The sequence below is a fragment of the Medicago sativa genome, chromosome 7, assembly GCF_051527215.1.
Source record: "Medicago sativa cultivar Bolivia chromosome 7, Bolivia_mono, whole genome shotgun sequence".
Lineage (NCBI taxonomy): Eukaryota > Viridiplantae > Streptophyta > Magnoliopsida > Fabales > Fabaceae > Medicago > Medicago sativa.
Genome location: NC_140755.1, coordinates 73571575 through 73598211, shown reverse-complemented (window position 1 = coordinate 73598211; position 26637 = coordinate 73571575). Strand labels below are relative to the sequence as shown.

General features: G+C 33.6%; 2 protein-coding genes across 2 annotated transcripts; one reads left to right on the top strand and one right to left on the bottom strand.

Annotated features, from left to right (window-relative positions):
• Window positions 1-4081: 4081 nt before the first annotated feature.
• LOC146908322 (adenine/guanine permease AZG1-like) lies at window positions 4082-6890 on the bottom strand. Its single transcript, XM_085730932.1, has 2 exons — window positions 5843-6890; window positions 4082-5442 (listed from the first exon to the last, which is right to left on the bottom strand). The coding sequence occupies exons 1-2, from the start codon at window positions 6615-6617 to the stop codon at window positions 4523-4525; spliced, it is 1695 nt and encodes a 564-aa protein (XP_085587058.1). The 5' UTR covers window positions 6618-6890; the 3' UTR covers window positions 4082-4522.
• Window positions 6891-15095: 8205 nt separating this feature from the next.
• LOC146908321 (uncharacterized) lies at window positions 15096-21712 on the top strand. The gene is made up of 4 exons (XM_085730924.1): window positions 15096-15256; window positions 15480-17122; window positions 17436-18439; window positions 21203-21712. Exons 2-4 carry the CDS (start codon window positions 15638-15640, stop codon window positions 21321-21323), a joined length of 2610 nt encoding a protein of 869 aa, XP_085587050.1. The 5' UTR covers window positions 15096-15256; window positions 15480-15637; the 3' UTR covers window positions 21324-21712.
• The last annotated feature ends 4925 nt before the right edge of the window (window positions 21713-26637 follow it).

The following is a 26637-nucleotide window of genomic DNA, read 5'->3' as shown; positions in this document are numbered from 1 at the left end:
TCTTTGATCAGTGTCTTGAGGCTAATTTCTGCACAAAAGGATAGAGTAATGATCAGTAAAGCGTAATAAGGCATTTAACGCTTATTTCTCGGCTTTTCCTTCAATAACTTGCAGAACAAGTAACAAAAAGTGCTTAAAATATAACATGAATTTAACACTTTTATGACACTCATCAACAACTCACATAAATAATTACACACTACATCTTTTGTAAGCTTAATTGAAATCAATTTACACAACAGAGGTTACTTGTGTAAGATTATTGTTTCAACTGACTCAACTAATTTTACTAGACAATTTTAATATATATTAAACGGGGTGATAAATCCTGTCAAATAATAGTCACCTTCGGGTATACTATTATTCACATGGAAAATTACTTTATAATCACCACACATTTACTACCATACGTATGTAACTATCCGGTCAAGTTGTGCTTTCCTTGGGGCCGACGACAACTCACATGGATAATTTCATACTACGCCTTTTGTAAGTTCAGTTGAATCAAATCTACGCAACAGAGGTTACTTCGGCAACATGTTGTTTCAACCAAAACAACCGCAATTACTAGACATTTAACAGTAAATTAAATGAGAATGGTCTTAAATTTACAAGGCACTACTGACATAATGTAAGCCAAATTAGTTCATTATGTTGCTAAGTAATCATGAGGTCACTCGGCAACCCTTAAGTGTGAAGACAAATTCACAAATTTGAAAGAAGATGAAAGTCACAAATCACACCAATGTGTGTATGACAATGCTTAAGTGTGAAGACAAACTCATGAATTTGAAAGAAGATGCAAGTCACAAATCACACCAATGTGTGTATGACAATACATTTACATATATTGCATAAAAGCCACAACAAACATAGCATGAAATATGTCCAAAATGCATGATAAGACAAAATATTATTGCAGAAAACTTAACAACAATAAACTCTAACATCATAATCATGCTATAAGAAAAATATTCAATTTCAAACCAAAAGAAAATTGAATCTTATATACACCAAAATATTCATGCCACAATTGATTCACATATACCAAATAATTCTTTAAATAAAATAATGAATAACTCTAGACTCAATTGTTTCCTAAACAAGAAAACAAACTTTATATGTTTATAAATAAATAAACACTTCTAGAGTTCAAATTTCTTAAACTTTAAAAAACTAAATTATTACCTTATGTACAACAAAAAAAAAATTGATCATAATATTTGAGATTCATTATTAAAGGCAATAAATATATCACAAATATATTTTAATCTTTATTTGCCTATTTCTCAAAATAAACTTTAAAGTACAAAATGAATGTGAATCAAAACTAATTTCAAATAGGAATTAAGCTGCAAGATATGATGATGATATTTGAAAATTATATTAACTAAACTATTTGATTCAAAATCAAATAACCAAATCAAAATTCAAAATTTTATCTTAATTTTCCAAACGTCATACACTGGATTGACTTTTTTTAATGAATCATTGTAACAAAATTTCAGAGAATTTACAACAATTATTCATCATATATACTAAATCGATGAAATCACAATGCTCACAAACAATCAAATATAGACCGGCTCGATGTCAAAAAACCATACGTGATATGTTCACAATCTGATGCAAACAGAGGCTTTATCTTAAAATACTTGGATCATGGAAAACGATAGAAATAATCATGTGCAGATATCATGCCAAGCGGGATATACATATCAAACAGAAGAAGCCAGAGAAAACAATTCACATAGTGTCAATGGCATATGTATGGCACAAAAGAAACAATTGAACACGAGTTTTCTTCATTATTAAACTTGAAACAAGACAAAGCCATTAATGGGATAATGAAAGAAAAATAACAGCAAATAAATTTTGATGACACCATAATCAATCTATTTCCAAATTAATCGATTTTCACCGAAAACATATGCCAGTCCCGAATTCCAAAAGAGGACTCAAAAAAACTTATAAAGTTGATCTGTTTATACGAGCATGTTTCATATTCACATATTTGATTCTAAAAGGATATGAAATCATATATACCCATAAAACAAACAAAACAAAACAAAAATGCCGAGAAGGTTTTTCTGAATTTGTTTCAATTAGTATCATTACGGCAAATCAATTTCAGAGTGCACTTTTTTAATTGCTGAGCTATACGCCTTAAACAAACACTGAAGCTAGATGTTTCAAATATCATGATAGTTTAAAATCATGAAAATAGAAAATTTAAAAAAACTAAACAATTCACCGTGATTTTTCACAAATAATTGGATCCAACAATCATCACATTGACTGAATCGCAGAGAAAATAATTTTATAAATAGGATTCATCAAAAAACAGGAGAATGTGAACCGAAAGACATAATGATCTTAAGCAAACCGTAATATACGATTTTATGCAACAAAACTGAATGAAGCACAGATACGATGTACGATTTGCACAAATAAGGTTCATAAAAAAAAATAACGATTGACAACAAATAGATGATGGTAATCCATTCCAATAAATCAAACATGCAGACCTGCTCTGATACCACTTGTTGGAAATTTAGGTCTAAATAAAAACAGATTTCATAAAACATGTTCAACAATTATGAATCAATAGCGGAAGCAAACAAAACATTGAACATGACTATGATTGAATCTACGACATGTTTGATTTATCAAGAATATTAAGAATCAGGTATCGGGAATACCTGGATGAAGCTTTGATGGCAGTCCTCTCAACAACAACGATCAACAGAGAGGAGATGATTTGAAACAAACATCAACACGGTTAGCGGCGGCTGATTTGGTTCTTCCTCAACCGGTACCTTTATGCCTCAAGTTCTCTTCAGATGGGGAGAAGAGAGAGTTTGCCGTGTACGGTATATTGGGGACCATAGCCTCTTTTATATTGGATGGCCATTAGGGTTTCCCATTATTCCGTTAATGGGCCATCCGGACATCCACTCATTGAGTCCATATCAACTAATTAAATATTTAATTATCTAATTAGAAATCTAATAGCCTTATTACTTAATTTGATCACTAATCAATTAAGGCTCACAATTGATAAATAGCTAATATAATTATTATTACGATATTTGCCTACATAATGATATTGGAGTATTATTAAATAATAAAATATTCCAACATCTCCTCCAATGCCAACAAAAAAGATAATAGCATCAAACATTAGGCAGTTTGGCCATAAACTCAAATCAATCAAACCAACAAAGCCAAATGTCTTACTTTTACTCAATCAGACATCAACCTGAGTAGTGAGCACCAAAAGGATGTCAAAATCTTAGAAAGTTCTACTGTTAGTTCATGTCATTGATTTATGTTCTACTAAGTATACGTATAAATATAATTCATGTTATATGTATACTTTTGAATAAATTTAAAGATTAGTAGACGTATATGTATAATTCTAAACATTAGTATAATGTTAACCTTTAGCATTATATGTATGTTATATGTTATACGTATATGTTATATATTTCTAATCTTTAGACCCCTAAAAAAAATTCTAATCTTCAGAATTATATGTATGTTATACGTATACGTATAATTCATCTATGAATAAATCTTACGAAGTATATATATAATTCTAAAGTGATGCACAAAAGTATACGTATAATTTATGTGTGCCCTTTAAATATTTAAGAGAGTTTTTGTAGGAATAATTAAAATATTATAAGAGTATAAAAAAAAATTAATTAACAAAACATGAATTAAATATGAATCTTTATTTTTTGATTCACAAATTCATATTTAATTCATGTTTTTGTTAAAAATTATGATCTTTTTTAGAAGAGATTCTTATAATTTTTTTTACAAAAACATGAATTAAATATAAATTTGTGTGCCTGAAAAACATAAAAATTCATATTTTAGTCATGCTTCTAATTCACATTTTCTTTTTGAGTTTTTCATCATGGCTTTTAGTCCTTACTTTTAATTATAATTTTCCTTAAACCACGATATGTACTTGAGCCTGCAGATACATGTCTCCAATTTGAATGATAATTTGATTATGGCTCACCTTATCTTTCCTTAACATTCCAAAGCATGACAGTGGTAACAATGGGTCAACACACCACACCAAAAGAACATGTATTTCATTCAACAAAATAATATACAGTCACTTGCATTTCTTTTTGAACGGATACAATCACTTGTTATAACACTCTGACTTTAATTCTGATCAATATACCGTTTACACATCTGATAAATTCCCTAATTCATTTGTCAAAAAACTCTAGTTCATGAGTTTTTTCTTCAAGTTTTTTCCAACTATAAAAAATACTAATACACAATGCAATGCTTCTTTAATATATTGCAAAAGCATACCGTTTAGTTATATCGATTTTTGTTGGTCAATGAGTCTCTTTGTATAACTGTGAAGACTAATCGCCAGACTAAATATTTATATTTAAGAAATCTGAATATCTATAGCGCACACTATTTAGATAATTAAATTATTTTTCTTTCTTAACCTTTTTCCTAATAGGATGAGTTAGACATCAATCTAGACCTCTAGTTGTTTATCATCTCCTTGATTATGGTCAATATGATTAGTTCCATTTCCATTGGATAATTCCTTCAAGTCCCTTTTAATCACACAATTGCTCACAAATTCCTCTCCCCAATCCCAAACATGCAACACAACATATGTCCCAATTCCCCCAATTAATCCATAAGCTATAGAATATGTTAATGGCATCAACAAAATTGTCACAAATGCTGGCACAGCTTCCCTCATATCATCCCAATTAATCTCAACCACACATCTCATCATCATCACTCCAACCAAAATCAATGGTGGACCGACAGCCCACGGTGGAATAGACGCCAACAACGGCGTAAAAAAGAAAGCTAGGAAAAAATACCCTGCAACTGTTATCGCCGTCAACCCCGTCCGTCCGCCTTCACGTATCCCCGTTGACGATTCAATAAACGTAGTCACAGGTGACGTGCCCAAAAGTGACCCCACAACAATCGATGATGCATCAGCCATGAAAGCAAAATATTGACCCTCAAAATCACCGTTGATATCTAAAAACCCTGCAAATCTAGCCATTGAATATAAAGTACCAGTTGTGTCCAAAATATCAACATACAAAAATGTGAACAAAGCCTCCCAAAATGAACCTTTGCTCATACCCTTAAAACTCAATGCTCCAGCTGTATTCTTAATAAAATGCACATCCATTACCTTCTTAAAATAATTGTACCCTGAGTTACCTAATTCAGTATTGGGGAAAACCGTAACAGCTGTGTTCCTAAACCATGAAATCACAGTGACAAAAACAATGCCGTATATCATAGCTCCCTTGATATTTTTCATCAAACAATATGCTATGATCACAAATCCAACCAAACCAAGCCACAACGTTGGACTCTCCATCCTATTCTTCAAACACAATATTTTGTCTGAAGCCGTGCCACCTATATAATGTAATTAGTAATAATTAGTCCAATTATTTAACCCATAATTCCAGATAATGTTGTAGTAATACTAGTATATTAATTTTTTTGATTAATATACTAATACTAGTATATTAATCAAAAAAATTAATATCATACATTTTCTTTATAAACCAAGGCACCTCGACATAAATAGACTAACTATTCGAGGTGTCTCAAAAGATGACTTCTCCGAACATATATTATTCTATATTCGCCGACAACCAAGAATCGAATCATAGATCCAATGATAAAAGACCCAAACATCCTCCACTTGTGCCGGTATCACAGATCATGTTGGTTACTACTATACATTCTACTATATATAGTTTGAATTTTATTATTTATGGCATCATAAAAGAAAGAGAAAATTATATACTACCTGGAAGCAAGCTAACTGTTCCGTTAACTGCCGTCAGGACAGGAGCTAACGCCGTTAAATCTGATCTTGGGCAACCTCCAAGTGTTAGCAATGTTGATGGGCTATACCCAATAAGCCCAATACCTTCACTGCTTTGAAGCCCAATAAAAGCTAAGAAAAGCCCAATTCCAGCAGAAGAAGAATCTCTAACAGGCTTAGGAACAAGTTTAGCAAGCTTAGCACGAAATCCAACGGCTGAGATGAAAAGAAAGATTAACCCTTCAAAGAAAATAACGGTTAAACCTGTTCCATAAGAAACCGAACCCGACCCATGAAACCCGACAACAGAATAAGCAAAGTAAGCATTTGCACCCATTCCAGGAGCTAAAGCCAAAGGAAGGTTTGCAAAGATTCCCATTATGGTGCAACCAATGATGGAAGATCCGACGGTGGCGACGATGAGGTCGCGGCGTGTTTGTTCGACGCAGGCGGTGTAACCCGGGTTGACGGGTGGGTATTTGCATGAGGGGTTGGGTTGGATGAGAAGGTCGGATGGGCAGTTGGTGAGGGGGACTGTGGGGTTAGAGCAGAGGGGCGTGCAGTCAGAGATGGTGCAGGTTCCACCGGAGTTGGAGAGTATGGTGGCGTTGACGGCGAGGATGTAGGCCATGGTGAGGAATGTGGCGGTGCCAGCGCGGATTTCGGTTGTGAAAGTTGTGTTACGTTGGGTGAGTTTGAAGTATTTTCCGGCTTGGCTTTGAGCCATGAAGGAGTTGAGTTGAGCTAGGGTTGGCATGGTGATGCTGTTGGAGGGGTGTGTATAGTAATGTGTAATAATGTGTAAGAATTTTTATTTTAACGTGTTGTATGTTATAAGATAGTATTAGTAAGTGAGGTAGTTTAATTGTTATGTGTATGGTATTGGTACGTATGATATGAAATGGTGATTAGTGAAAGAGAAGAGAGGATAATGGGTGTTTTTATGGATAGTAAAAGGAATTATGGTCCATTGAGAATCGATGAATGTTGAAGGATTGGAGATTGGAGATTGGTGTTACGTGGGGTGATTAATTTCATGCTATTGTGGAGCTCTTATTTATATTCCTTTTGTTGATCCTATTGGACCTTACTAAGCCAACATATGGGTCCCTTTAAATGTTGATGAATCTTCCTTACAACATTGGAATTTGAATATTTTACATTTGTTTTACTCCCTCCGTTTCAAAATGAGTGTCGTTTTAGGTGTTTACACACATATTAAAAAATGCAATGATTAAGAGAAAGAGAATGGTTATTTTACCAAATTATCTTTATTGACTATTGGTTAGTTTTAAAAGTAATACTTTGGAAGTAGTGTGCAAAGTATTAATTGGAGGGTACAATTGAAAAGAAAAAGTTATTATTGCATTGGAAACTGAAAGCGACACTCATTTTGAAACAAATTTTTTTGGCTAAAGCGACACTCATTTTGAAACGGAGGGAGTATCTCGGTTTATCTTTTAGCATCGCATCTTAAAAGAGAAATGATATATAAATATATATTTTGCAACAATTATTTTGACAATTTTATGTATACAAGGGTATTCCTTAAAAAAATGTATATAAGGGTATTTTCATAAAAGCAAAAGAAAGAAAAGTTTCAAAACAAATAATTTTGCAAAAATGCCTCTATGTTTAAAATAGTTGTTGCAAAATAGATATATATCGTTTCTTTAAATATATCATAGTGTTAATAAGTTTATACTGTGTTTCATATCAGATGATCAGAATTTGTGTAAGAAAATCATCTCCGTAATATATATGCATAAACACAAGCAATGTTTGACCCAAAAAAAAAAAAAAAAACAAGCAATGTAGTTTCCAGTAACCAGCTAGAGTACCTTCCTCAACATTGATAACCACATAAATTTTTTCAAACCATGTTATCTAGGAATAAGAATTGATTTGAGAACATAAAGGTGAAATAAAAGTCTTTATGAAATATGGGGACCATTTTTTTTTTTAGACCAAAAAATACGGGGACCATTTGTCTCTCACCTCTCATTAGGGGCTTCTAAACAAGTGATGGAGTTGTTCATATGTTGCTTTCAAGATTCCCATTAAGTGACACAAAATTTCCACTACCACCCTCCTCCCTCTCTTTCCCTTTCCTTTTCTCATTTTGAGAAATTATATTTTGTTTTATCGCTTATGTATTTATATATGACTTGAGTTTGCAATATTTAATTTAGTGTATATTTAGTTCCATTCTTAAAAGAGATAAAATTTGATTTTAAAGTTGTAAAATATATTTTGACATGTTTAATTGTTCACGTGTGTAATTTACTTTGCTTTTTAAATTGATTATAACTTCAAGTTAGAAATTAAATATTTTGATACTAGAATTTATTTTACAGCCAAATTATTGTTCAACACTTTTACACAAATTTATATTCAAACTAAGTCATATGCCTTCAACTAACTTTTGACATCAATTTTAGTCATCACATAACCAAACACACACTTTAAAATGAGAAGTGTTTATATCTACAAAGCGATGGTCTAAAGATTGTTGATCGTTAATATAGTACCATACTCTTTAGTATATAATTCTCTCTCTTCTTTCAATTATTTAAATTTTTCTTCCATAAACCATCAATGAAGGATAATTTTATAAATATAATTTTCATTTTCTATTCAACATTGATCCATTTATTAATTTGTGTGAAATGGTCAAAAAGACTTATAATTACGGACGAAGTAAGTAAAATATGACATATATTGCGACTTTAATGCATTGATTAGGAAATTAGTTCAGAATATCAAACCAAAGTGCTAATAGCTTTTTTATTTTATAAATAAATTTAGAGTGATCGGTTGATGTTGCAGTTTAAGACAGGGAAAATCTTTAGATTCAAAGAGTATTAAACTCGGATCTTTGAATCTAAACGTATCTTTTTACCATCAGACAAAATTCTTAGACTTAACCAAAGTGCTAATAACCAAGTTGCTTGGGCTCCAGTGGCAAGGAGCTCCTTCCAAGGACGTACCTGGGGAATACCGGGTTCGATTCCCAGGGGGAACAACGCTTGGCCAGTGCGCATGCCTCTACACACGAGCCGGATTAGTCGCCCATCATTGGTTGGTCGGAAACCGGTGCGAAAGAAAGAAAAACAAAATTCTTATACTAGTTTATAGTGCACGTAGGTTTAATTTTCTTTACATTTTCCATGTCCAATTAACTTGCGTTGCTTGAAATGTGCCGTTTAATTGGGTGTTAAATGTTCCTTTCAACATTGTTAGTGGATTGCAGGTGAATCCAACTTAACTAAGATTTGTTTGCCAATTAATTTGATGATCCACAAGACCACAACACATATATACGCTATCTAGTTGAAGTTTTAAACCGACCAAGACAATTAATTATCACTGCTATATATACCAATGAAAATTGCTTGTGATTCATGAACTTTGACTTGAAGTAAAAGATCCGAGCAATATTTGTCAAAGCTCGATCTATTATGCTTTGTTTGGTTGGTTTTCACTTGCTCTGAATATGACAAGCAACTTTTTGGTGGGATTTACACTGTCTCGACAATGTTGAAAAAAGTTGAGCATCATTTCAAACAAGTAAATGGCAATAAATAATTTTTATTAAAGGGTTGGACCACTAAAGTCTTTATTTAAGCTCAGTGATAAAATAAATAATATCTACAATTAATTTCGATAACCTCTACAAAAAAAAATTAATTTCAATAAAAAATGTCGCATATGTTGACAAAAATAAAATCTAATGAAAATGAAATATTTCAAGGTTTACTTTAGGTCCCATTGACATATTGCTAATCTTATGGTGTGAGTAGGAAGAAAGCACTTTGACATTTAGAATATGTCATATTGTTGGTCTATTGCTTGACCAAACTACAAAAGGACGGTATCATCTAAGTTATTTGTAATTGCTACCATTAAACTCTTTGAGTTGGGAATGGGAGGGGGAAGAGGAGGTGGGGTATCGTGGGTTGGATCATGGATGTATGAATGCTAAGTGCAACCTATAATGAAAAAATGCAAGAAAACCAAAGAAATGTAACTTAGGTAGGAAGCATATGGCCGACAAATTGTTGTATTTGCGACACAATAAAACAACGTTTTGATCTCCTAAGAGATCTATAGTTTTATCACTCATCATTGTGTTTGATATGATTTGTGGGTTCTCCGTATTTGACATACTTTGAAATTTGTATATGTTTCGAGTGGATTTCGTGCGGATCTCAAGCGACGAGCGTGCTACTAGAGTCTAGAAATGTGACGGCGGCGTGCAGCTCTCAAGTGGAGATAATGTGGAAGACCAATTTCAATCAAGGTGAAAATTGTTCGAGTTGATTGAAACATCTGAGAACAAGTCTAACATTGCTCAATATGATAAATTAAAAGGAACTCTATTGCACCATGAGGAGAAAGACAAAGATTCTACTACTTAGCTAGTTTCTAGCAATTACTTGTGTAGCAAGTCATCACATTAGTTAGCTAGATTCTTGTATTCGATGGATGCTACCACACCATAAGTTATTATGTGGGGCTTCCTCTCTCTATAAATATGTAAAGTACAAGTACATTCAATATTATCTTATAGGGATATCAGTTTCCGTCTATGATACCCTATGTGACAATCATAATGCAATATCGGTTTCCCTCTTTCTTAGAGAGTTGGAAAGTTTAGTTACATCCTATGTGTTTTTGGTTATGCTTCCATTGCACTCATCATTATTCATCATATTTTTCGTTGATTTTCTGCAATCTTCATTAGTTTTTTGTTGATTTGTTATTGATCTTTATCAATATGTTCTTATTTCTCATCGATTTTCATTGATTTGTTCGTTGATTTTCATCAACATCTTGTGTTATCTGTTCTTGTTCTTCATTAATTTTTCCTCAGTCTTCATCTTAATCATGCATCCACATTAAATTTCAGTTTCATATCCAAACGAATGACCTAATTGTACTTTGTCTTTTACTTCTTGTTATGCTCCACTAGATTGATAAAAATATTTATCAACTTTATCTAGTCTAGTTATAAATTGTATCATGCACACTTAATACATATGATTGCATTAAACATATCATCGGAGCATCAATTGTTAGATGAACTTCTTATTATTATTATTGCCTAGACTAAACTAGATGAACTTTATTTAAAGAAGGGAAATGTTAACGAGTGCCCCCGGGGCACTCTTTAAGACCCTAAGTAGTAAGTATTTTTAAAAATACATGTAATCATTGCCTTGGAAATAGAAATATTTGACTTTTTAAAAGAATAATTTTTTATTTTGGAATGCTTAAAGAGTGTCACGTGGGCACTCGTTAACAAGACCCTTTAAAGAAATAGAAGATATACTCGTATTGAATATTCCCTACGTAACAAACTTACAAGCCACTATTAAGGTAAGTGGTTGTTTATTTTAATTTTTGTCAATTTCAGATAAAAATAGTAACATCTTTCCATAAAATATCCATCATCAACACACACAAAAAAAAAAAAGGAAAAAATGACGTGTGTCTTTGCATGTTCCATAAAATAATTACTCCCTTAAGCTTATTATCGATACCGTTTCATATTCATGCATTTTCATGTCAATTTAGCTCATGATTCAAAGCTTTGTCTTTCATGTTACATAAACTTGGAGGCAACTGAATATTCTTAGACTTTAAATTTTGGGACATGTTTTTACCTCTAAGAATGGAGTTAATATAATTTTAAGAAATTGAAGTTGAAACATGCATTGCACAACAACTACTACCATAATTGAAAATGCCTTTCGATGTTGATTGGTACACCCGTGTGAACAAAGTGGATATCAAGCTCGTTGACGTAGAAGAAAATATGAAGAATAGCATGACCACCATAATTGAATATGAAACTAGTTACCAAAATCAAATCGTAAAATTATACCTTAATTTTTTAGTTTTTTTACTTAATGGGTCCAATTTAGTTTAAAAAAATTGAGACGGCTTTTAAAACTGAAACAATTTGATTATTGGATCGGTTAAATGGTATGTTTGTTTCAGCTTTTAAAAAAATTGATTTTATGTTAAAAGAATCTAATAAATGAAAAAGTTATTTTGACAACATAAAAGTTGTCCAACAACGTATGAACATAATTTAAATTTTTATATGATATTCTCTCTATCCTCTAACCACTTTTACATTCATATTTTATGTATTTTGTACCGTATATTTTTATAAGTTGTCAAATTTTAGATGTTAAAATATCAACGCTCTAAAATAAATCTGAAACCATTTCAGTTTTTTTTTTTTTTTGTGAATTAAAATAAATAAATTAAAAAGAATAGAAAAGACACACTAAGTGCGCATGGTATCCCTAGACGGCGGATCTAAGAGCCCAGAAGGCGGAGAGGACCATGTAGTGACACCCATAGCGGAAGAATTTCCGTATTTTACCAACCAAACAGCACTAAGATTAGCTTCTCGAAATATATGATGCAAGACCAAATCAGGGGCATGGTCGATCAAATTGGTAATCCTTAGCAGCAACAAACAAACTGTATTCATGAAACTCTAACTCATTTCTTCGAGTCAACAACTGAATAGCCTCTAGGCTATCTGATTCTACGATTGCTCTTGAATGCCCATGTTGAAGCAGAAGAGTATTGATACCATGATAAATTACATAAAGCTCATCAAATAATACACCACCTTGCCCATCATTGGAGAACCCAACAAGGCAATTGCCTTTATCGTCTCGAATAAGACCAACATCAATCCCTCCACGAGAGTTGCAACTTCCATCGTTATTCAATTTCACAAGACCTAGTTGTGAAACTATTTCTGTTTGTTTACTATTAACCGTAAAAATCATTATTTTTTTAAACGAGTTTTAACTTGTTCATATGTTAACTCCTAATTTATTTATTTATTTTTATAAAAAATTTAGATTTTGAAAAAAAAAATTAAACTTAATAACTTTTCATTTTAGATTTAATTTTTTTTTATAAAATAAGTTTTTTAAGAATCATAAACAAACACTTAAAAATAACAAAAATATTTTTTAAAAAAATAAATAAACTCAAAAAAAAAAATCATAAACAAGCGGACCTAAAGTACCTAATTAACCTGGTTTATTTTTTTTTTTTTTATGTTTTAAAGGAACCTGAGAAAGGGGTAATAGTCACTTTAGTCCCTGAATATGTAATGATTAGTCATTTTAGTCATTCATTGTATCAAAATTTCAAAATAGTCTCTGATTGTGCATTCTGCTAGTCAAAATAGTCCTTGACACTAAAATAACCTCTCAATGTTCACAATAACTTTTTTCATATAGGGACTAAAATGACAATAAACATGTACTTATAAGGATTAATATGACAATAAGTAAGTATATTAGAGGACTAACCTGACAATATTAATGAAATATTTTAACATTAATGGCTATTTTGACCAACAAAATGCACAATCAGGGATTACTTTAAAGTTTTGATAAGGACTATTTTGACTACTTATTATAATTTCAGGGATCAAAGTGACTATTACCCCATTTATTTTTAAACATCCCTTATTATAGAGCACGTCACAACTCACAAGCAACATAAATCTCTCCAAATTCAAATGCACTGATATGGAAATGAGGATATGACAGTTTGGATGAAGGTGATGATTGGTGAATAGGAGTTGCACTATGATTGGTGGATATATTATGGGTCACAACAAAATTCAATTTATTTATTTACTTATATACAAGTAAAATCACCATCAACAGTGAGTTACTATGTCTTTTTGACTACTATAAAAAAAGAAAATATGACTTTTTGACTAAAATTAACATTTTTGTTCATAGCTAAGCCTAATAGCTATGAAATCTCTAACTATCAATTTACCTCTTCCTTTCTCATTTTTTAATTATATTAATCAGGCCAACTCTTTTATAAGGAATATTAAAAGAAATAATAAGGCCATCTCAAACAAAATAAGACTTTTCTCATTCTCCATAGGTATTTTTTTTAAAAGGAAAATTTCATTCATTAAAGCAACTCAAGTCATGTTAAAAATTTGCTAAATTTTTAAAATTATACGTGGCACACTTATTTAATAGACAATATTTGAAGCTTTATAAAACTACATTAAAACTCGACTCATTAGAGTGTCTCCAGCCTACCCTTTTTTTAGGGAAACAAATCAATTCATTTCAATAGATAAAATGTGTCAAAGACATGACGGTACATCATCATAAATACAGGGGCTAGACTCGAATGGGGCTACCTTAGCTAATTCATGTGCGATCTCATTTGCTTGCCTTCTATTAAACTCGACATGAGAGTTTTGAAAGCTATCATGGAACAACCAGTGGCGGAGCCAGGATTATTGTAAAGCCCGGGCAAAAAAAAATTGCAAACAATTATAGGGATTTACATAAGAAATTGCAAGTAAATAATAAAAAAATCTAAAGAAATTGCCCAATTTATAGGGGATTATATAAGAAATTCATCGGGATTTACATAAAAAATTGCAAAAAATTTGGCCTGGAGCCCGGGCAGGTGCCCTGGGTCGCCGGGCCATAGAACCGCCCCTGGGAACAACTATCTACAAGTATTAATAATACAACCAAGCTCACTATGATCATCTATGTCTACATGAAAAGAATCTACAACCTATTGTGAGTGTAATACAAAATCAACATTATCAAATTGTGGATCATATACCCATTGAAGTGTCGTATGTAATCCAATTGTCTCACCTATAGCAACATCACAAAGTGGAGAAAAACCAATCGGTTCCTGCAAGAACATACTTTCTGGCATCATCTCAGATACACATACCAAGCCCCACATGATTAAGTGAAGAAGAAAAGGAAGCATCTATGTTGCATTTGTAGCGACCTCTTGCTGGCTTTCTCCATCGAAGAGTCTTTTGTCGAATTTAAATATGTTTTTGTGATTGTGATAAGCTAACTTTAAATATACCTAAAAAAATTTCTTTGAACCTTCTAACATACTCTATCTCATCTTAAACATAAAAAATTATTTTTATTTTCGGTTCATTGAATAAAAAAAATCTTGTTTTGTATTTAAGACTGAAGAATGTATATTATTTTTTAGGTTCATAAACAAAAGATGTAATTTATTTTTTATATGAGAAAAACTAAAGATTTTTTTTTTAATAGAGATCATCAAAATCAAAATCCTTAAAGTATTTTTTTAGCAAGAAAAAATATATTTATCCATTAATTTTTTTCTCCCATTTCTCTCTCTTCTTATCTTCTTTCTCTCTCTTCTATAACGCATAGTTTCTTTCTCTCTTTCTCTCTCTTCTTTTACGGAACCCAAACACCACGACGGAGCCTCCGACCCGAGAATCAGCTCCGAACACCTTCATCTGCTTCTCCTTCATTCGCATTTCGCTCCCATTTTCTTCTTCTCGTTCTCTCCATTACCACCGAATCTGTAAGCATTCGATTCTCATTCCATTTTCCTTTCGATTGATGGTACAATCACCATTGTTGAAGCTCAAAATCGTTCTTAATTTTTTATTTGCAAAGTTCGTAAATTTCGATTTTTTAATGTGCATTAGCTTGTACAATAGGTTAATTTCATTTCTATTTTTTGAATTTCTGGTGAAAGATTCTAATTTTGTTTATTTCTATTTTTTTTCTTTATGGTTTTTTAGGTTTGGGATTTTAGGGTTCTGAAGTTTTTGGTGATAAAATTCTGTTGGGTATTGATTTTGAGGAAGAAAGGTAAAGAGGGTTATTAGGGTTTTCTTGAAAGCATTGATTTTTATTGGATATAGTTAAGAAAAAGGAAGAAGGTTAGGGTTAGAGGATAATGTGTATACTGTGTGTGATTCAGAAGTTATCTCGCCGGGTTGCTACTGTGCTACCATGGTTGGTTATACCATTGATTGGTTTATGGGCACTTTCTCAGCTTCTGCCGCCGGCTTTTCGGTTTGAGATTACTTCGCCGAGACTGGCTTGTGTTTTTGTGTTGTTGGTTACTCTCTTTTGGTATGAGATTTTGATGCCTCAGCTGTCGGCTTGGCGGGTAAGGAGGAATGCTAGGCTTAGGGAGAGGAAGAGGTTTGAGGCATTAGAGATGCAGAAACTAAGGAAGACCGCTACAAGGAGGTGTCGGAATTGTTATAATCCGTATAGGGATCAAAACCCTGGTGGGGGTCGGTTTATGTGTTCGTATTGTGGGCATGTTTCAAAGAGACCGGCGTTAGACTTGCCGCCGGGGTTGGGGATTTCAAATTCTGGCATTGTTAAGGAGTTAGTTGGTAAAAGTGGAAAGATATTAAATGGCAAGGTTTGGTCTGAAAATGGATGGATGTGCGGTCAGGACTGGTTGGAGAATGGAAATTGGATAGGTGGGCCTGTTCCAGGTAATCCCGGAAACTGGAAGGGCAATGAGAATGCTGGTCTTTTTGGAGGAGATGAGCATTGTGTAACAGACAGCTCGTATTCCGGTATTTTGTTTTTTATTTGTAAAATTTTGACATATTTTTTCTTGAGCATTAGATGGCTCTGGAGAAAGATTTTTAGAGTTAGTTCAAGGGAAGAATGTTCATCGGATGCTGAACATAGGGCACTCTTAGCAAAACGGGGTGAGAATGGAGAAAGTCTTAATGAAAGTAGAGGGGAAAAAGCACGCAGGAAAGCCGAGGAAAAGAGGCAGGCAAGGCTAGAGAGAGAACTCTTGGAGGAGGAAGAGAGAAAACAGAGGGAGGAGGTTGCTAGGTTAGTGGAGGAGCGTAGGAGATTGAGGGATGAGAAAGCCGAAGCTGAAAAAGATCGCACGAGATCATTAAATCCCAGCAAGGAGACAAATAGCAGGAAGGAAACTGGAAAGAAGCGTCAGGAAAAAAGAAAAGATAAAGATAAAGGGTCTAGTAAGAGCAACTCTGATGTAGAAGAATTGGAAAGAAGAGCTGGAAAGGAAAGTGAACGGAAGCGTGATGTCGAGAAAAAAAGTGAAACAGATCGTAGAGAGAATCATAAATCTGGGTTAGAGAGTGGCAAGGGGCAGAGTACAGACAATGCACATAGTAAAAATGCGACTACAAACAATTATAACCGAGGAAATACCGGAACCAGGTACCTTGATCGCATGCGGGGTACATTTTTGTCATCTTCAAAAGCATTAGGTTTTGGAAGGGGAACTAATAGCTCTGCTACTGTGGTGAAAGAAACCAAGTTTAACACTTCTGTAGATCATGTTCATACTGCTGCCAGCAAGAGAGATATTTTCCCTCCTGAACGTCCAACTGCAAAAACCAATTTGAATGGAGATGATAGAAATATCAATCACTCTGTAAGTGGCCCTTCGACCTGTTTTATTTTCTTCGCTATTTCATAATACTGTTATTGATGAAGGTCAATTGGTGTTGGAACATTAAGAACTTATTTTATTAAATGTCATGCGGATTTTGCAAATTATCCCAATGTCTCTCTTTTTTACTTAATTTCAATGTATTTGTTGACATTCTAAACTTTTGGCCTCCGTTATTTATGAACAAAATTATGCGATGCTTTATTTAATAATAATTGCTTGTATATATAATCATCATAGTTGTATTTAGAAAAATCTAAAAGATAAACAATATTGCCATGATTGTTTTCTGCAGGTACTCCCACAACCAAAGCCATGGACGGCGCCTAAAATGTCATGGCAGCAATTATTTACTCGATCTTCATCTGTTCCACAATCGTCAAATTCAAATGTAATATGTAGACCAAATTCCAAAACTCAAGCAGAAGCCAAAAGCCCTCAGTCATCTGGCCAGTCACCAGTTACTCAATCTTTTAACAATCCAATTCACTTTGGTCTTCCATCACCATTTAATGTTTCCACCCATCCAAATGGTGGATCAACCAGTAGTATAGGTTTTTCCCCTGCAATTGAACAATTATTCTCTCCCGTTAGAAATACATCACATGATTTTAGACATGATGATCAAGAGCTTTTTGAAGACCCATGTTATGATCCGATTCCAGCTTCCTTGCTTGGGCCTGTTTCAGAGTCCCTTGAGAATTTTCAGTTGGACTTGGGAACTGGCTTTGGGACAGACATGAATATAGCAAAACCTCACTCTTTAAAAAACATATCTGCTGGTTCCGATTTCAATAAGCCATCTCCGATTGAGTCCCCATTGTCCCGGGAAAAGCATGCTTCTTCTGGAGATGATGCAGCTGCAAATGATAAGGGAACATGGCAGATGTGGAGTACTTCACCGCTTGGTCAGGAAAGTTTAGGCTTGGTAGGTGGCCCAGGAAGTTGGCTTTTATCTTCACAAAGGAATGTGCCAAACAAGGATGATTTTATGCTTCCATCAGCTCAAAAGACTATGGCTTCCCTTTTCAACAAAGACAACAACATGATTTCCAATACCCATTCCCCTCAAAATGTTTTTATTCCGAATGGTCGGAGTGGCGGCGGGAACATCAGTCCTGTTACAAGTTCAAGTAGTTATGATCCATGGTCACAAAGTACTTTATTCCCACCATTTTCAAGTGGCTTTAATGGCCATGAGGGAGCTACACAGACACAGAATGAATTTATTTATGGAAGTCCCAATGGATCTGCTAGTAGCCATGTACTTGAGGGTTCTCCGGCTAATGGCTGGTCCAAGTGAGTAATAACTATTTGACTTCTTTTTCTTTTTATCATTTACGTAACGTAGAATTCCTGCTGTACATGAATCTGTATCGTTGACCATTTTAAATCTATGAAACTTGTTTTGGTAAATAAATGAGAAAAATAATTCACTTATTTTGTTTTCCCAAATGAATTCTAGAGCTCTAAAGATTGATTGATGGGGATATTTTGAATCGTTCTATTTCTAGTGAGATTTATCATGCTTTGTTGACAAGTGATAGAGCTACAATACAAGTACAATTCGTTTCTATCTATATGCAACGACTTACATTATTTCTCCGTATATAACACACCCAATAATATTTCAATGTGAATGCATATCTTTAAGTATTTATGTGCTGTGTTTATTTCAAGTCAATCAACTCTCCATATTGCTTAGGGTGTTTTGGAACAGATTGATTGCATCAAATTTCTAATCTTCCTAATAGAAAACAGGCTTCTAAATTAGAATTAGCTTCATGTCTTAAATGATAATAACCTTTTCTTGATGCTTGTTGGTAATAGCTTGACTGTTAGGCTAGCAGTACTCACTAAAACAGAAGTACATGCATCTAAACTGTAATGTTGTCATGTCCAGCCTGTATTTCTTCAGAGAAGAATAAAGAATTGTCAATTGATAGGGATAAGAGATAAAGTAAATTGGAATACATGGCCTCAATGTGGTCTTATAGAATTGTAGCTTTCTAAATACCCCCTCTACTCCTTTTGACATGTTGTAAGAATTTTGTTTCTATTATTTGTTGTTTTCAAGTTGATGGGAATAATTTATTGGACAACTGTAAGACTGGCGATGTTGTATGGAACAGAGTGTTGGGAGGTGAAGAGCCAACACGAGAATATAATAAGCGTAGCGGCGATGAGATTGTTGCGTTGGATGTGAGATAAGACTAGACGGGATAGGATTAAAAATGACAATATTAGAGAGAGAGAGAGAGAGAGAGAGAGAGAGAGAGAGAGAGAGAGAGAGAGAGAGAGAGAGAGAGGGAGAGAGAGAGAGGGAGAGAGAGAGAGAGAGAGAGAGAGAGAGAGAGAGAGAGAGAGAGAGAGAGAGTTGGGGTAGCACCTATAGTAGATAAGCTGGTGAAAACTAGGCTTAGGTGGTATGGGCATGTAGAGAGAAGAAATGATGATTCTATAGTAAGGAGAGTAGATCCGATGGGGGATAGTGAGAGGTAGAGGAAGACCTAGAAAAACTATAAGAGAAGCTATTAAGAAAAATCTAGAGATTAATGAGTTGAGTTGAATCAAAATATGGTTTATGATAGAACATTATGGCGCAATTTGATCCATGTTGCCGACCCCACTTAGTGGGATAGGACTTGGTTGATGTTGTTGTTGCTAGTCGTTTTTCAAAGTTCAATGCAACATTAATTATTGATTTGTCAATAATACACTTAACTATTTATTGCTAAGAGAGTAATAGATGAAATTGGATAATAAATAATTAAGGGTATTATAGAAAAAAGACATAGTTTCATCAAAAGTAACAAAATTTGTTGATTCTATTAGTATGTGTAAATGACCTTAAAACGGCAATTGAAAAGGAATGAAGGCAGTGTTTCCTAATAAATAATGTGACAGAAACTGATATCAAAATATTACTATATCAAAATATTACTTGATAGTAATATTACAATAGAATCCCAAGAAATTCGAGTCTTGGTTCACTCCTCTTCATGAATTCGAGAGCACCGACTGCCCCTCGTTTGCCCCTCTTTTCCTTTGGATCTCTATTTATAATACTAACTCCCAATAACAGTTTCATAGAAGTTCTGCAGATAGCAGTTACTGTACACGTAACAATTACTAATTTATAGTGTATTAAATAAACAATTTACTAATATTATATAACTTCTGCCCTTAAGAGTCCTATTACTAACATAATGTTATTTGGCCACTTTTTTTAACACTCATTTTAAAAAATGTCAACACATTTTAAATGGATAATTTTTTTTAAAATAATACGTTGATTTTTTATTTTTTAAATGATTCAGCCACAATGTGCTGACGAGTGTGTCAAAAGGATGTTGCAAGCATTCCATTTTCCCTAATTTTGGCTTTTTCTGTTGTCCATTGGCCACATATTTTTATGCATATGAAAGCTAACTGTATGATTGAAAAGCAATCTTGTGGATTCCTTTGGATGCATATATAACCAAATGCATCGATGGATTTATGCTGTTTCGTTAAGTAAATACGGAATTAGTCACAAGTCAAAGGATACCTGCAGGCTTTTTACTCACGAAATTTGTATTGGCATGGGACAAAAAATGGTTTAGTTGGTGGTGTTGGACTGCATTTTTTTTTTTTTTTTTTTTTGCATCTGTGCTGCTGTTTACTATACAAGCATGTTCATTGATAAGTCTTTGTCCTTATCAAAAGTGAAAAAAGGAATCTCTGATTACATCTGAAATCTTGGCACAGTCTACATGTCTTGTAAAGTATTTTCGGCACAGAGTGACCCTTTTGACTTCTTGTGCTGACTTTGTCTTGGATATGCTCTTTTCCCTGAGTCTGTAATTTGCTAGGCATTTTGTGTGACCCTTTTGATGTTTGTACTGATATAGTCTTGGGTGTGTTCTTCTGAATCTTATGATATGTGGTCCTCCCCTGTTATAAATAAAACCGTTATTTCGACCTTGTTCTTTTGCTTAGAATGTGTTTGTTCTTTTTAAAAAAGCTAGCTTATTTTAACTGGTAAATTTTAACAGGCTGTGATTTTTGTTTACTTTGCAGAAAGGAATGGCCTCCTATACACGGCTCAGCGGAAAGCATAGGTAAGTCATCGGTTTCGCGTCCACATAATGGGGGTTCACAACCAACCTCAGATGTACAGTCATTTTGGTCTTTTGATTAAGTAGATGATAGTGACAGGGTAAGAGGGACTTGATAAACACAAATGTTGTTGAGGCTATAGTATAGCTTCTTTTGGGGGAAGAGTTTACAATTTGTATCTTCCTTCCTTCTTTTATGAGGGAAGATTGATGTTTACATGATATTAGCATTGATGATAGGAATACATGTTGGATGCATGTCAACAAAGAGAGGTACCCCATTTTGACGTAAATTTATTGTCCTTTGGAGAATGGTGCCTTCACATTCCCTCTTGTCATGATATGATCTTCAAATATGCAGCAATTGAAGCCTTTGTATGGAAAACTAACTAACATGACCTCAGTTGCCTATAAAAATTGTCATGTTTCTGTATGTCTCGTAATTTTAGAAATCGAGCTGCATCTTTGATCACATTGTGCAAAAGTTGGATGTGATCCTCTACCCTATTTTAAAACTCAGCCATAGAATTTATTCTTCCTTTTTGATTAAGAATTTAATGACATGCACTAACAGTTTAAAAGTGTTTTACAAGTTATCCAATTATAGCACACAATATAGATATTTCTTTAGGAGAAATGCTAGTAGTAACTCATCCTGTAGCACATTCTTCTCACCATTCTCTGATATTGTTTGGAATTACAATGGATCCTACTAAATGATCTCAACTAAATAATTGGATTTTTGAGATTCATATGAATTCTAATCAATAGGAAAGAGTAAGTATATTTGAAGATGATTGCTCAATAAGTCCCTTAAAATTGCTCACATCTTTGAAATAAGCTGATTGACAGCTACGTCTCGGTTGAAATTTACACGAAAAAGTTGATCGAGAGTTACGACTGTTCAGTTCTGCAATTGAGAGGGCCTATTGAACAACCAACTTTGAAGAATGTGTTAGATAGTGTGTTATTTTTATAAGATGATATAATCGGATGACAGTTGGTAATTAAAACTTGTTTAAATAATTACATTATAAGAACAACCAAATTTCGTCGTCCAAATTTTTTTTGGTTTCGTTTCTGTTCCTTAGTGGCCAGAATGCACACACTCATAATAGTGAGAATAAGTGAATAAACAAAGAGAAATATTGGTCTCTAAAATAAAAAATATTGAAATTGGTGAAATTATATTTTCTAAAATGATTGACGTCTATCATACACACTACACATATATATATAGCAGAAACTGCACACTAGTAACTATACATCTAAGTAACTTCTCTAACAACTCATAACTTCAACCAAATAACAAACTAACACACACAAACTAATTATTAACACTAAATCTGAACTAACTCTAACATTAAGAAGCAAAGTTCAATTTGGGTACCTCTTTAGGAGCTAATAATAGAAGTGAAACACATTTTCCACTATATCTATATGGTGAAGCATCGTCTTACCATGCTCTCGGGCATGCATACAAGGAAGAAAAAAAACTATGTGCTAATGATCCACAAATATATAAAAGAGATATGATTATGATAATCAAAACTTATGTTCGACTGGGAAACAAAAGAAACCAGCATCAGTATCCCAAACTACAATCAGCCGGCCTACAATTTTTTATAGACATTTAACATTCAGATAGGTATAAATTATAATAAACCGTAAGCCATTATAGACAAAATAATAAAGGAAGAACTAGTTAATTCATCATAGTTCCTTCACTGTGAATGCTTTGATCTCCCCTTTCTACTCTTTTCAACTTCCTAATGAACAAATCAATCAACATTTTTTTAGAGACATTATTAATGTCATGAATGAAATATGGTTTAGTCATAAACTTAGTAGAAAGAAAAGAAGAAAATAATCAAAGGCATAAAGTGCCTTTGCAATCACATTATATATGGGGTTACAACTTTCCTTGGGAAAGTCTCCTCTTCACCTCCATAAGTTGGCTTGATATTCTCTCCCGTCGTAGGACAAACAATTCTAGAATGCATACCATACAATTCAAAACCCATCTACAAGAAGAACCATAAAAGAGATCCAAATGTATGTCAATATTTAAAGTAATCTTTCAATACCTATGATGTTGGCAAAAGCAAAAAACCATATGGACATACAACCATAAATGTAGAGATAAAAATTATTCTTGTGCCTCTACATCCAAGTGCTCAGGACTAAGGAGTCTAGAGGGTGTTGCTACATTCTTTAAGATTGAATCAGGCTTGCGTCAATGGTTTTTGTTTTTAATGGCAAAATAGATAAACATAAAGGGATTAGATCCCAAGTATTACACCAAAAAGAAAAAATAAAAACACCAAAAACTCCCCAATGAAAAACCACCGGCCAACCCTCAAACATGCCGAAACCCCTAGCAATATCTCCTCAATGAACCATCGCCACCAACAGAGTTCGATTAAGCACCCGATAATGATTTTTGCTTCAAACGTTCAACTTCGACCACCGATCAACTTCCAGTTTGTCGGAGGAGACATCACAAAAGCCTAAAAGGACCTAAGTCAAAAAAACTAGCTCTTGATCTCGAATCAAAAGTGATCGGCCCACTAGACTCCCGACACAAATCATTTAGGCACCCCTCAACACACGAACCACCAGAGCAGACACCTTAATCTGTCCAAAAACTCAGCCCACCATAATCCAAATGCCAAATTCCTAAGACAGAGAAAAGGTGGAGCAATAGCGCAAAGCGAACCAGCTCGAACACAAACAAATCAAAACAAGCCACAAAATCAACCTGCATCACCACCACTTGAACAACACACACGAGCACCGTTATAGCGCCACCCACCAGCAACCCAGCAAAAACAAACCACCAACACCGGAGGGAGACTACAATCGAAACGAGCACCTGAACTTGAATAGACCGGCACACACCCCAACCCTCGGCTAGACAACCACAAACCACCACGATCCTTACGACGACGAACGATCCCGGAGTTGCGAAGAAGGAGGATTAATTGTGAAGGACCTGCAGCCGCCGACAACAGAGCGGTTGTAACATCCCAATATTTTATGTATGTATTTTTAAATGATTTTCTTGACTTGTCACTTAGTTGTTCAATAAGTTATTTTATGTGTGAGAAATTTCACAAAATCCTGGCATTCCTTACTTTGGTTTATTAATTAGGTTTTCTTTCATATAGTTCATTTTTATTAATCAATTTGGTGTGACAAAAATAGGATAATCATTCCTTACATAATTTATTTATATTCAAATAATTTAATGCTGTATTTTTAATTATAATCTATTTTAGAGTTAATAATTTATATTATATTAACTATTTTATTTTTGGTTCTTTATTTTGACATGGTCATCCACGTTCTTTTTGTGGCCTAATTGCCAAGCCATACACATTGCAACTACCTCCTAATTTTTGGGTTAGTGGCATCGCTGGGAGAAAACAAAAAACAGATAACAACCCATGTTCTTTTATTGTGGCATAATAATAGTAGTTACTAGAGATTTAGCTTGTACAATTTACGTGTATAGTTCCTCTCTCAAAACGCCATTAGAATTGTGGAGTCAATGAAATATTTAATAGTCAAATTCTTCCACAATCAGATTAGCTTCCACTCATTCAATTACACGAGCCACTGCAATCCTCACTAATTCCTTGCATCCATTTCCTTTCGGTTAGACAAACTCTCTCTTTGGTTTCACGACACCACACAGTTTCCCAACCATATTCATTCTCAAGATACACAATTATCACCTCAATTCAATATTACTTAATTACTAGGTTACCCTTTTTCTTCCATGCCCAAATTTTGAAGATCACGACATCTTCATTTGGAACCAAAAATCTGAATTATAATCTGAAGTTCTCTTCATATTATATTTGTGAAGACTTCGGATCATCCTCTCGCAGCCTTGCTTGGCTAGACTTAACGGAGCAAGAACAAGTGTGCGTTGATTTATAGTTAACCTGTTAGGAAGAAAAGCGTTTGAGGTAAGGGCTCTAGTCTTGACCATGATTTGAATGAAAATAATAGGTTATGATATTGAATTTGATATGCTTCTTAATTCCATGGATGAGTGGAGAGATAAATTGCTATTAATAAATATAAGAATTACTGTTGTTTAGTAAACCTTGCTTTTGTTTTTGAAGAATAAGTGAATTTTGGTAATTATATGTATAATTGATGATTTGTTTATTTCTATATATGATTGTTGGTGTGTGAAATTGAAATGTGCCTCTCTGCTGATTTTGTCTTTAGAGGTTTTGAAATATTTTATTAATTTCGAGGGGTGATGATTTGGGGAATTGATATGCTATGTGGCTTGAGATTATAAAACTACAAGGATGTAAAGAAAGATTGAATTGCATAGCGTATAATAGTGTCATAGGTGCCAAATGGGGCGATTGCCAAATAGGGCGATTCATATTCATGTGCCAAATGGGGCGATTAAAAATTATTTTGCCAAATGGGGCGATTAAAATCATTTTGCCAAATGGGGCGATTAGAAATGATTTTGCCAAATGGGACGATTAATATTGTTATGCCAATTGGGGCAATATCCGGATAATGGTCTAGTTGCATTTCATGCATTTGCATTAACATTACATTGAGTCTTGAGTCTTGTGTTTGTTCCTTTAATATATTTTAGATTGATGAATATTTTAAACTAAAAAGAAATATCTTAATACGATTCCTAGATGATGGTTGTATATTCTTATTTGATGTCTTAATCTATTATTGATTTTATTTCATGGGTGTTGAAGACTAACCCTTACAACCAACATTTTAGGTACCAAAGGAGATACGATCTATGATTGATGTTTTGCTTGAAGCGTGTACGCGGGGAAACAAATTGGGTTTTTATTGAATTGTAATTTTAGAAGTAATTTTGAAGGATTGTAGTTTAAGAATTTTTAATTAAATTATGTAAGAATTTGATATAGATTTTGCTAAGAATTTATTATTGATGATAAAATAAAATAGTAGCGTTTTTTTTTTTTAAACAAAAATGAAAATGAATTAGACGTAATGTCTTGAAGAAAAAAAAAATTCAGGACGTTACAGCGGTCATGAAGGCTTAAGGTACGACAAACGACTACTCCGTCAATACGAAGCATCTGCACATCTAGCTCTTTCGAGCAACAACAACCAAACAACCAAATCTTAAATCCAAGAGAACATGAGGCCCGCTGGCGGCAAGGCTCCGATGACACAAAACGGCTTGCGTCAATTGTGATTCACTAGTGATAATCGATCTCAGCTAAAGGAAATTTCTTGATGCCAATTGTGTCAGGAAAAACTATTGGGTTAAATATGTTTTTGGTCCCTATAAATATGTCAACTTTTCGTTTTAGTCCCTCTAAAAAATTTCTTCAACTTTTAGTCCGTCAAAAGTTTTTTATCTACACT